The 13,558-nt window shown below is 34.8% G+C and overlaps 1 protein-coding gene and 1 non-coding gene across 3 annotated transcripts in view; both read left to right on the plus strand.

Annotated features, from left to right (window-relative positions):
• Positions 1 to 6,712, plus strand: part of LOC111454852 — a 9,315-nt gene extending 2,603 nt beyond the window's left edge. The window contains exons 2-3 of one of the 2 annotated variants that reach the window (XR_002712510.1): positions 2,852 to 3,169; positions 6,326 to 6,712. Coding sequence is in view for 1 of the 2 variants with exons in the window: in XM_023096322.1 (XP_022952090.1) it covers positions 6,326 to 6,329 (4 nt within the window). In the remaining variant the exon portion in view is untranslated. The remainder of the gene's footprint in view (positions 1 to 2,851; positions 3,170 to 6,325) is intronic. The other variant, XM_023096322.1, reaches the window with a different exon arrangement.
• Positions 6,713 to 7,066: 354 nt separating this feature from the next.
• Positions 7,067 to 7,138, plus strand: TRNAM-CAU. Its single transcript has one exon. It is a non-coding gene; the product is annotated as a tRNA-Met (tRNA).
• The last annotated feature ends 6,420 nt before the right edge of the window (positions 7,139 to 13,558 follow it).

The following is a 13,558-nucleotide window of genomic DNA, read 5'->3' on the forward strand; positions in this document are numbered from 1 at the left end:
AAAAAAAAAAAAAAAAAAAAAAATAACATGGAATAAGTATAAAAATACTCAGTAAGTAACTTACTTGTAGGCTCTTATCGGACTCAATCCTACACACGGAAACTTGGCTATGTGATAATCAAACTATGGCTTAATGTCTCTACCAAACTTTGTAGGTCATTGTGTAACTAGCCCTCTGTATACCTCCTTTAAGGAGTATTCAATCCCTTTTAGGTTCACAATCTATGGGTTTCCTGTTTTCTCTTGGCTCTAGGTTTCAAAGTTGCTGTGGCCCATGGAAAGGCCCTAGGTCATACTCGTAAGTCTGGAGGAGCCCTTTTGCTCTAAAGTGATGACCGTACTCCATGCATGTCTACCTATTGAGCTCTAATCGGTGGATTCTTCCTAATGGTGTCGGACAACATCTACATGTTCTTAAGATTAGTAAACTACTTGTCACTGTGCATTTCCAGGCTGGAAATGTAAACTACCTACTCATGTACTTTCCTCAGGTTAGAACAATAAAACTACTTGTCTTAGGAACAGTAAATACCTGTTACTTCGTCTTTTTAGGCTAGAACAGTACACCACTTAGGTTGGAACAGTAAAAAGACCATGGCTCTCCCCACTAGGCACCACCGTTATTACTTCAATATTATACCCTTTATGACTCTTGAAATCCTCTATAGGTGATAACTAAGCCATGTGTAACAAGTAAACACTAACCTCTGTTGGTTAGTTCACGAATACGGGTTGCGCCCTATCCGTCCCTACACGGTACTTGGTCAACCCAAGGGAGGCTATGGAACTCATGACTAGGTACTAGGACCAAAATACGGGAAACATTATCTCATGGTCTATGGAAACCATGACTAGCACCCTATGACACATAGCAGGAGTCCAACTCATAATTGGGCAATAATAGGCTATCCAAACCCTAAATCATGCATAATAAACGTATAAAGTCATACAACATGCTTGTCATGCTCATTAAGTGATAATAATCCAACCTCAACATATTGGAAAGCATAAAAGCCTAATGATCTATCAGAGTTCACATATCATGTATGCAAAAGCTATATAACTGTTTATAGGAAAGTTGTAAGCTATTCATATTATCTAAGCACAATTATTAGGCTCCTAAACATAATACTCAATCATTGTCCTCAATCCCAATCGACTCCAGCAAGTATTTCTTAGAAACTTGCTCTATATGGTTACTTGATTGTAGACTTCCTGAGCTTGTTTCGGGTCTTCGAGGATATTCCAAATTTCTCTAAAATTCCTCAATATTCCCGAAATTAATTCAAAAGAATAAAATGGGTGAAAATGACTAGCTTCAAATTCGTTAAAAACAAGGTTGAGAAACTAACAGTTGACTGTACGGTTATCTTCTCCAACTTGCGTGCATTCCATTCTGCATTCTTTCCTTCCTTTCTTTTTAATTTTTATTTTGAAAAAAAAAAATCTTTTATTTATTTTCTTAAAATTCTAGGTGTTACACGTAATTACTTATTTGTATTTAAGCTAGCTCTAGAGTTGCATACAAATTTTAGTGAGTTTGCTCAGGGTAGAAGTACTTTGTTAATGTTTCACCTCTTTCAATTCAAATTTTGTTCAATATATGATTCGTGATGAGTACTATCTGTATTGTAAATAGTTTCTGCTAGTTCAATGTAATGAGCATACGTTACTAGTCTAGTACCACCAAAATCACCTTCAACCTCTTGGACAGTAAGGGGTCCTTCCATAAAACTTATTAATATATCTTCCCCTGCTCAGTACTGGGGTTGTTGGTGGCTGCAAAAAGTGTCACAGGTCATATAGCCAACTACTTACCTTGTTGGAAGGTTGTACAATTTCCTTGTTGCTTGATGATACTCTTCGAAAATTCTTGTATGTTCACCCATCAAACTATCATGGAAATCATGTAAAATCAATCTGAATAGTAGCTAATGTTAAGGTATTACTTTTTTTTCCTTTTTTGTTTTTGATGAATAAATATGCTTTCATTGAGAATGAATAAAAGAATAGCTTCGTCACCAAAGCCTACATAGAAGCATTAAATCTAATAAGGGACCAAAGATCGCTAGGAGAATGTTTGATCCTTCTAAAAACTTTATTGTTCCTCTCGCCCTAGAGGCCCCATAAATAGCAAACACCTCAGCCTGCCACAAAAAACTGCCCCTATGAATAGCTAACATGATGCCAAACTCCTAAAATGGCTTGCTCCACATGAAATAATCAATATCACAGCCCCAAAGAGCTCTAATGCCTTCGTTCTCTGAGTAACACCTACCTAGAGGTCACGTATTTGAATTTTTGAGTGAGCTTAATATGGAAAAGCTTTGATGTCTCCAAAGTCTAGGTCATGGAGCAGGTGCAGACTCACAATATTAGGAAAAAGGAGTTGCAAGAAATTTGGAATCAAACTTGGCTAGCATTGGGTGTTCAATAAGGGTCATGGGTTTATAGAGGGAATAAGTCCCATCCATGGTGGCTACCTACCTAAGATTCACTATCCTGCGAGTTTCTTGGACACCAACATGTTGTTGGGTTAGGTGAGGTGTTCGTGAGATTAGTCGAGGTGTGCACAAACTGTCCTGGACACTCATGAATTAAAAAAATTAGTTAACCAAGAGCATGACAGGCTTTTTTGACTTCAAACTTTTCTTTTCTTTTTAAATGTTTATTCCATGAGAGCAACTAAAGAATGAACTGTGATCTTTGCTCCACAATTTTTTTTTTTTTAATTGAAAAAAGTAGATCAGCAAATATCTTAAGGAAACATTTTGTGTGCCCAATTCCAAAGAAATCTAAAGTTTTCTTGATAATCAAGCTTTTTCCAATTTGTCATTTTGATTCGGTTCAGGTCAGCCTTTGGCCTATGAGCCCTTTTGATAACACTAAAGTAGGGACAAGATCAGATACTCCTTTAAGGCCTTGAAGAGGTTGCCTTGCAGTTTATCCCAAATGTAGTTGGTACTTCCTCTTAAGTATCTTAAACAACACCAAACACTCGTTGGACAACTTTGAGTTGAACTAACACACCAGTTAATGATGAATTCATCCTAGAGATACTAAGTGGAAGGAAAAAGCTCATTTCTTGGATTTTCTTTGAATTCTCTTTCACTCAGGTTGCCAAAAGGCTTAAAGAACAAAGATCTGAAAGGTTTGAACAAGTTAATTGGTAACTACACTTCTCCAAACAAAATTGAAAGCCACAATTTACAGGGCTATAGATGTTTCAAATATTTGTAAAAACTGATAAACACACTATTTCTGCTATGGAAAAAGCAACTTGATCAATCTAGACCGCCCATAACTCTCTTTTGAAAACGTTGAATGGTATATTAATTGTCTAGTTAGGCTTACATGTTATGAGACTTGGAAAATTAAGCAGTTTCTTTGTCAATACCTCTCCTTTTGAAGATGAATCCATATTAGATCACTTTCTTTGACTTTAATGTCTTTGATGCATGTTGTCATCCTTCTTGTCCTTGTTTTTTTTTAAAAAATATCTTATCTCAACTCGTTCTAATCTTGAAATTCTGGGCATATTTATCATCTTCAACACTATAATATGAGCAATAGAGTGCAGAACAAAGTCCAGCGTACTGATAAGTCTTTAAATCTAAGGACATAAACCACTTTAGGACCATAATGTGTAGTTTGCTTGTAGATTGATCATAAGAAAATTCCGTAAGAGGTTGGATGAGATCCCATTGACGAGTATTCTTTCCTGCATAATGTCTTAGAAGATACCTCAAACTTCAGTTGACAACTCCGGATTTACCATTAGTTCTTTTGAGGATGAAAAGAAGAACTAAGACGTGTGCATAAATGACTTAAAAATTTTGAACGTTTCATCAAATAACAATTTTCATTGATAAAATGAATAATTACAAAGAAAGGATGGTTCATTTTTCTGCACTTCTTTGGTTCTTTTTGTTGTTCTTGTAGGCTTTTGAGTGTTGGAGTTTGGAGTAAGCTCTTTATATTTCTGGTTTTTTGGGATGGATGGGCTGTGTTTGTTTTATTTTTGGTAGTTTATTTATTTATTTTATTTTGGTATCTGTAATCAATATTTTTAACCTATTCTAAACCATAAACTAGAAATTCTTAGAACTCTTGACAACATGACAATTGTGTATATATTCTCATACCCTATATCTCTTTCGACCTATTGCCAATAAAAGTTTTGTTAAATAAGGGTCAAAGTTTTATCCTTCCCAAATTTCCTCTAAGCTACCTCACTTGAAGTGAGAATGAATTCTCTTACTGGCAATGTGGAACATAAAGATGGTTAGCTTTAAAGAGAAACCCCACATGAAAATTATTTTTGTTAATAGGAAACAATAACCGTTCATTGATATGATGAAATGGGATACAAAAGAAGCTCCTATTGAGAAATAATTATAAAAAAAAACACCTCCCTAGCAAGGGTGTCGAGGTTATAATACAAAAGGGGAGCAAGCTAAAAGAGAAGTAGAATCAATAAATAGGCATTGCCACGATTCTTGTCCAAGAAGATGCGAGTGTTTTGTTCCGACCAAAGACTCCAACAGAAAACACAAACATGGGTAAGCCAAAGGATCTTTTTGTTCGTTTTGAAAGAGGGTGCCCCAAAAAAGAAGATTATTATTCTAGTAAGGAAAGCATCAACCAAAAACACCTTGTAAGAAATTCCTGAATTTGGTGGCAAAGGAAATTACTGAAGAGGTGGAATGATGTTTCATTGTTGCTATAGCATATAGGGCAGCAGCTGGGGTATAAGTATAGCCATTGAGGACGGCATTGGAGCTTAACAAAAGTATTAATGCTAAGAGTGGCTAAGCTCCCATATAAATAATTTCACCTTTCTTGGACAACGACCAACCCAAATATGGTTATAGATATAGCTGATTTCGTGCACACATTGGCTGTTGATAAAGCCCTTGAGAATGATTTCGATGGGAAAATACCATCCTTTCCCAAAGCCGAGTGCCAAGAGTCTTAGGTTGAATCATGAAGGGGCAATTAAATAGTGGATAAAGTGGCGCGCTCTTCAATTTCAGGCTTCATGAGATTTCTACGGAGATGAAGGATCCCAAAGTACAGCAATAGGTGCGTCTTTCTTGCTCGATAAGTACTAAAGCCCAGGGAAAGTTTCTGAAGATTTGAGACTCCTATCCAAACATCCTTCCTAAAGGATGTGCGGTGATTGTTACCGACCTAGGAAATATGTGCATAAAGCATTTGTTTCAAGTTATTTGTGCATTTTAACGACTTGTAGGAAGAATGCATGGTTTTGGAATCCAGTTTGAGGTCAAAGTGGATGGAACCATATTTGGAGGCAATAACCTAACACCAATGAGCCTCCTGCTTGTTGATACTAATTTATTGGCAAGATGGGACAACTGCAAGTTGATACTGATGTCCATCAAATTTTCGGCAATTTATGTTAAGGCTCGTTGCTTCTTCAAGGCGTTTGATAATGTTGAAAAGGTTACGAAAAGAGTAGCGCCATTGACAAACTGTAGATGAGTAATAGGGATGACATTGGGCTCTTTACCGAATTGAATCCTTTGATCCAACCATCTTGTTCAGCATAGTAAGCGATGGGTTGTAGTTCCCTCCACTAGGGATATAGTAACACCGCTGTACCTTCATCGACCACTCGGCTTGGTTGAACCCAGGATTCACCTTTCACAACATAATATCCTCTTGTGTTATTTAAGGAACAGTTCTCGGTCCTTCCATATTGGAATCAACCATATTCCTCGATTCTAGATTTGAATTATGCTTTCTTAATACTTGAGCTTTGTTGAGTTCATCTCTCACTTCTTATCATAGTTCTCAACTTGATTGTCAAAGTTACATTGATAAAGACGACAATGGTTTAAACATCCTTTTTCTTTTGTACATCGGCGATTGTTAATGATATGTTCTTCCCTTCTATAAACCGTATAAAGCCAAGCCATTCGATAAATTCATTTGGCATCATTCTTCTTTCAATGTCTAGGTTCCGATAATATTGAAAGAACGATATATGGTGAGGGGAACAAAGAATTGTTTTGCATTGCGAGGTATATGGTGGCAGTTACTAGTAGTCTCGATTACGGTTTACTCAAATCTTGAATCTGCATGGATGATGTCCCATTATTTTTATTTTGTTTAATCAGATGTTCTTTCCTCCCTTGGGTTTTTATGTTTAGTTATTTCGAGGCGTTTAGACATTCTTAGGCTCGTTAACTGAGACTAGTTCCAATTTGCAAAGACGCCTCTATGAGAAGAATGTTCGAAAATGTTATCTCTGATTTACAGTTGTTGTTACAATGTAATTATGTGTTGCTCATATGAACAGGTAAATGAAGAAACAGTCGCCACAAGAACATTTCTGGAAGGGAAAGGGACAAAATATTGTTGAACATTGTGAATATGAAGGCTAGGAGGGGCTTGCCTTTCCCATTTGCAACTCTTTGACAAGGAACTCAATTGAAGAGTTTATAAACATGGGTGGTATTGTTGTTGGTGCAAGTAAAATATTGTGATAGTTTATTTGGTCACGAAGGTTGAGTTTATTTGGTCTTGGTTGGTATCAACTGTGTTGAAAATAAATGCAATTCCCAAATTCTTTCAAATCGCAAGTTCGATCAAAACAGAACTCTTGAGTTGTGTTCGTGTAAATATTTTCTATGACATGTTTTTGCTTCGACATATTTAGTGTAAGAATAAAACTCCATTAAGCAAAGTCTAAGGGTTCCTCATGTCTTATGATAGTAACTAGATTCGGATATTTGGATATGATACCGAGTTTTTATGTTGAAAGATTCATTATTATAATGTATAAAGTATCTCGTTTTACTTCTTTCTCTAAACGTTCACTTTGCATTTTCATTTTCATGTTTGAAAGTTCATCTTTGCATTCAAAAGGATTCTAATGCCTAGACGTGTTAAATTGTTCAAGCTTTTAAACCAATTATAACAACACTTCAACAAACAAATGTAGATCGATATATAAAAATAAATAGAATTGTTATTAATTGAACTTTTTAATGCGTATTGAGGATAAAATAATTTTTTGGAAAAATTAAATGTTCAACAAATCAGAGTGGCGCAGCGGAAGCGTGGTGGGCCCATAACCCACAGGTCCCAGGATCGAAACCTGGCTCTGATACTGATATAAGAGAAAGGCTTCCGACTTTTTGTTTTTTAAAATTCTTTCTCCAATTTCGACGGTTTTGGGCCCCATTTAGAGTGTATTGGGCCCATTGGATTTTCTAATTTCAGAGTTGAAAAGTCGTCTGAGACTGTAGCCGTTTTGACCCATTTTTCCATAATTTTATTTTCTTTATTCATGAATTTTTTTTTTCTTATCCATCTTGAGATTTGGCCCATGGAGCCCTCAAAATAAAATTCTACAAGTTGAAATTTTAAAATAAAATTAAAAAATTAATTCTCGTCGGAGCTCAAGCGTTACAATTCAAGAACCCTAAAACGATAAGAAATTACTACAAAGGTAAGTAAGAATCGAATTACGTTGTTGACCGAATATTTCAAACTAACCAAACTTATTTGAGATTCAAATTAGTCCACAAGCCAAAGTCATCCAGTTAAACTTCAATGATTCTAAGCATGAAAAAACTTAGCTCTAGACGTAGAAGAAAGCACAAATGCTCTATTTACTACATTTTCTAAGTTTATTTTATAAAGATAACACAAATGGTTTATAAAGTCCCAAAATGAAACTCTTGATTTTCGAGAGTTGTAATCTTCGAATTTTATTACCATAATTAGTCATCATGTGTAACCCAATAAGTAAATAAAAAGTCTTAAAACATAAAATACATTAATGAAACACCATTAATCTAGATTTCAATTATCGACCAAAAATTTGTAACTATCTAACCGTAAATGAAGCCTTATTTGAAGTATCTTGAAGTTGTTGCAACGAAGCTTTCATTCTTCTAAATGTCATATTAATTGCCACTTGAGTTCAACTTTAATGAAACTTAATTTCATTTGGTAAGAACTCTATCTCGTGTTAATTTGAACTTCTTTGAAGTTTATAATATATGCTTGCGATGTAGACATTGGAAACAAAGCCGCTCACAGGCGAGAACCATTCGGTAGACATTGGAAAACTATGCTCAAATCCATCATGAGAGGTAAGATTTCAAGTTTTCATTTTTCGATTTTCTTTAAGATTTGAAAGATTTTTTGAAATTAGGTTTTGACATTTTGATATGTTGTTCTTGGAAGGATTTCTTACAACTTTCATGAACGAAGCTAAGTTGAATCAATTTGGAAGTTCGAGTTCTAACAAACATGAAGAATCGTGATGTTTACGGTTTTGAGAATTATTTGGACAAGTTTATTTTTGTGTATAGTTAACAAATTAGGAAAAATTAATTTTGCTAGAAATATGGATTAAAACTCTACCACATTGGTGAAGGAAGCAACTTGATTCATGTTACGTAAAAGTACAAAAAGTTAAAGAAAATAGAAAATAATCGAGAAATAGGAAAAAAAAAATAGGAATTCGAATACGCAGATCTAGAACGAGAAGAGGATACGTGTCAAGCAACAATTGGGATACATGTCGACATAGGAGCAAGACACGGGTTGACTAGCTTAAGGGGAGACATGTTTGGCAAGGCAAGCGACATGTATCACATCAGTAGAGGTCGACCTAATTCAACATAATAACTCGAGCACGACACGATTTGCAAACCCGTCTTCCTAGATCCAAACCTTGACCCGACTCGATCGCGAGCTTGCCTTAGAACGTGTGTGGGAGGCACGTGAAGTGCATGTATTCTCTCTTTTTTGCCTGTTCGACCTTCGTTTGACTATTTTTATACTGATTTCAATACTAATCTTAATATGACTTGAATCACCTCCGAGAGATTTTTTTAAAAAAATTGGAGTCCGTAACAAATGAAAAAGCCTTCTTAGGAAGGCACACTTCATCAATATAAGTGACACTCGAATTGTAGGGATCGCTAATACGTGTTAGTGTACGAGCATTTCTTACCTGAGGTGGTTAGAGTATGCATGATTAGGACTCCATAAAGGAAATTTGTGATGCATGCCGAATTTTATGCTTTCAATTGTGCGAGAATGGAGGATGAGATATTGTGATCTATACTCATTGTGATTGATAGATGTTATCTCTCTGTTGAGTTTGCTTGAATGTTTATATTATGATTTCTATGCTTTAGGTGATTAATAAGGATATCTCCATAATAAGCATGGATGAATAAATAGATTATGTTTCCCATTCTTTAGGTGATCAATAGGAATATTTCCCTAACAATGCATGCACGAGCGAACCACGTTAAGATTAGGGTTCAAGAACTAGAGCGGTTTTCAAGTTGACTTAAGACCACAAATTTCCAATGGACCAAACCCCCTATAAGAATCACGGTGTTCCAAATGGACCTATAAGAACCTGATAAAAATCATGGTGTTCCAAATGTACCTATTAAAACCTAATAAGAATCACAGTGTTCCAAATGGCCCTATTAGAACCTGATAAGAATCACGGTGTTCCAAATGGACCTATTGACAAGAAGATTAAAAAAAATATGTCAATAGAATTCGAACCTACGCACGGAGAGCTCAATTGATTTCAAGAAGATTCAAAAAATCCAAATGGACCTATTGCCAAGAAGATTAAAAAAATATGTCAATAGAATTCGAACCTACACACATAGAGCTCAATTGATTTCAAACCTGTCGCATTAGTGACTCAAGCACATCAACATTTATTAGAAAAAATTATTTTTAATTTCATAAATTAGGTAAAAGTCAAATGGTCAATTTGACTTATTCTTTTGTGGAGATTAAAGGGGATCAGAAATAAATCCCGTCCACAAATGTCTTTTGTCGGGAGATTATAAATACTCACAATATGTTAGGTAAAATTCAGATTCGTGGATGAATGTAATTCAGATCTCAAATTGAGACGTTTTCCTTAGAAATTCGAGCATCATATTTGTCATTTCTAAGTTTCAAGCAATTCTTATGATAGAATTGCACCCGAGCCATTCAATCAAGCTTTGATCAAGTTAGATTGTGGAGTGACTCAATTTAGAGCAAGGTTCCAAATCTTGCTTCTAGATCTTTGATTGTAAGAGATAATCTAATTCTAGCCTTATCTCTTGGGTTGATTCAAATTTCGTATAAGGAGATGTTAATTACTTTGATTCAAGGGTTCTTGCTAAAACAAAAGTTTGGATCGTTGGGAGTGTCGAGTGCCTAAATCCCTTAACGCTTCTTCTACTACAACTGATTGGTAAGAGGAGCTGCCCTCCCTCTTACCAGGACCAGGCATTTCAACCACCAATACAAATCATCTTGCATATAATACCATCAGAGTCCGTTCCCTTCATCTAGCAGCCCCCTGAGGATTAGGGTTGCCTTATCAGTTTGGTATCAGAGCGTAGGTTGCATCTTTGTGGCCGACTCTAGAATTGATTTTATCTTTCATTTCTGCTATTGTTTATCGTTTCTTTTAATTCATCCATTTATTTTCTTACTTCCATTTCCACCGTTCTTCATTATCTTTCCCCCTTGTTCTTGTTCTTATTGTCCTACTAGAGATCATATTTAGATCTGGGAAGAAAAAACAAAAAAAAAATTCGTATCATATTGTTATTAGTGTTGTATTTATAAATCCTTATCATCAGACCATTTGCACGTTTATTTGAAGATCAAATAAATTTCAATTCTCATTTTTTCGTAAAGCATATAAATTTAGAATTGTTGTGTTCGATATTTTTCTTTCATCATTTAAAACCGAAGATAACTTCTAAATTTTTCCGAATTTTGTAAAAAGGAAAGTTAAATCGTTCTCAAATCTTCACGACCATTCTCTTTGGAATTCATTTTTTTAAGTGTGCAATTCTATCCCAAAATATCTTTGTGTCTCTTATTTGTTGGTTCACTTCTTGTTTTATTTTGTTGTTATTTCATAATTAACTTATCTTGATTGCTTTGAATAGCTTGCTACTATCAGAATTGCTTTACCCATATATTAGCCTACCTTGATCATAATTTAGTCACTTTCCCAAACAGCCTATCTTTGTGTGTATAAACACGAGTGTCCCTGAGTGTAAAATCAGTGAGTTGAGTGTTTGAGGTCCTAAATATATTTAACTACTGTTTGTACAATCATGAACCAAGACGAGAAAAATGGAGGGGAGATCAATGATCTAGTTGAACAAGTTCAGAAGAATGAGGAGGAACTGGAAGATGGGATTCATTTGGCACTTATAACAAGAAGACTTGTTAAAACTCAAGTTATAGAGAATGATGTTGATGATCAAAGAGACAACCTGTTCCACACGTGGTGTTTAGTCAAGGGGACTGCTTGTAGTCTTGTCATTGATAGTGGAAGTTGCACCAATATTGTAAGTACCATGTTGATCAAAAGGTTGCAAATTTCAACCCAAGATCATCCTAAACCTTACAAGCTCCAATGGCTCAATGATAGTGGAACAATGAAGGTAGTTTCCCAAGCTTTAATATCTTTTACTTTGGGAAAATATAAAGATGAAATTCTTTGTGATGTGTTACCAATGCAAGCTGGAGATATATTGCTTGGCCGACCATGACAATTTGATAGGAGGGTTATGTATGATGGCTATTTGAATAGGTATTCTTTTGTAAAAGATGGTAGAAAAATCACTCTTGTACTTTTGAGTTCTGCAAATATATTTACTGATCAATTAAAGTTGGAGGAAAGAAAGAAAGACTTTGAGGAACAAGAGTTAAAAGAAAAACAAAAGTTGAATAAGATAGATTCATATCTGAAAGAGGTTGACAATAAGTTCTTTCAAAATTGACTATTTGTCCCTCTGTTAGAGGTGTTCCAGAAATGTCTGCGATCGAGTAAATAGCTCGACGAACGAATGGATCGGATCGAATTGGAAAATGGAAAGATTTGTACAAGTTATACCTTTCGTCACCACTTTGTGGAAAATCGTTAGGTATGAATATGTTAGATACCTGTGACTCGATTGGTGAAAAAGTATCTCTCTCCAAAAAAGCATGAAAAAAGAGATGAAATTGAAGAAAAAAGGAAGAGAGATAGTTATTTGGCTACAATTGGAGAGGTGAGAAGGTTTTCACAAAAATCGATCTTTGTACTTATGTACAATAGAGGATTTTTGGTCTCTAACTATAACAACTTGACTTTGCCTAGTGTTTTTCAATCTCTTTTATAGGAATTTGAAGACATGTTTCAAGATAAAGAAATACCTCCCATTAGAGGTATTGAACATAAAATAGACTTCATTCGAAGAACGGTCATTCCTTATAAGCCAGCTTATCGTGTCAATCCAACCAAGACAAGAGAAATTAAAAAGCAAGTGGAGGAGCTCATGGAGAAGGGCTATGTACCAGAAAGTTTGAGTCCATGTTCTATACGAGACTTATTGGTGCCAAAGAAAGATGAAACTTGGCGCATATGCATGGATAATAGAGTCATCAACAAAATCACGGTAAAGTATCGACATCCTATTCCTAGACTAGACGATATGCTTGATTTATTGCATGATTTGTGTCTATTTATAAAGATTATTTTGAAATCTGGATATCATCAAATTAGAATGCATGTAGGAAATGAATGGAAAACAACTTTCAATATTAAGTTTGGATTGTATGAATGGCTTGTTATGTCTTTTAGTTTAACTAATGCTCCTTGTACACCTATGCACTTAATATATAATGTTTTGAGAAAATATTTGAGAAAACATGTTGTTTATATTGATGATATTATAATTTATTTGAAGACTTTGCTTGAGCATGTTAAATTAGTTATGATTATACAAAAATTTAATTTTAATAAGGGTAGTTTTTGCATGGAAAAAGTTCACTCTATTGGCTTCATAATTGGTAAAAGTAGAGTAGCATTAGATATAGACAAAGTTAAATTCATTATAGATTTGCCAACACCAAAAAGTGCATGTAAAGTTCCGAGTTTTCATGAGTTAGCTAACCTCTATAAGAGATTTATAAATTATTTTAGAACCATAACTGAACTATTGAATGACTTAATGAAAAAGAATGTGTTTTTAAATGGGGAGAAATGCAAGAGAATGCATTCAATTTGCTTAGGAAGAAATTAAGCAATGCATCATTATTTGTTTTGCTTAGTTTTTATAAAACTTGTGGTTTGGTCATAAGTGCTAATTTAATCAATATGGAAAGCCGTTAGTGTATTTTAGTGAAAAACTAAATGGGGCAACATTGAAATACCCTACCTGTGATAAAGATTTGTTTGTAGTTCATATATTGCATGTACCGCAACACTACTTATGGCCTAGAGAATTTGTTATCCATCATGAAAACTTGAAGTATGTGGATGGTCAAACCAATTAAACCGTAAACATGTAAAGTGGGTGGAATTTATTGAAACATTTTCGTATGTCATCAAATATAAGCATGGTAAGGATAATATGGTAACTCATGTGTTATCTAAAAGATATGATCTCTTTACTTCTCTTACTACAAAAGTTCTTAGATTTGAGCATATTACAGAATTATATAGAGATGACCAAGACTTCAGAACTATTTATGCATCTTGTCT

Source organism: Cucurbita moschata, unplaced genomic scaffold (assembly GCF_002738365.1).
Source record: "Cucurbita moschata cultivar Rifu unplaced genomic scaffold, Cmos_1.0 Cmo_Scf00017, whole genome shotgun sequence".
Classification (NCBI taxonomy): domain Eukaryota; kingdom Viridiplantae; phylum Streptophyta; class Magnoliopsida; order Cucurbitales; family Cucurbitaceae; genus Cucurbita; species Cucurbita moschata.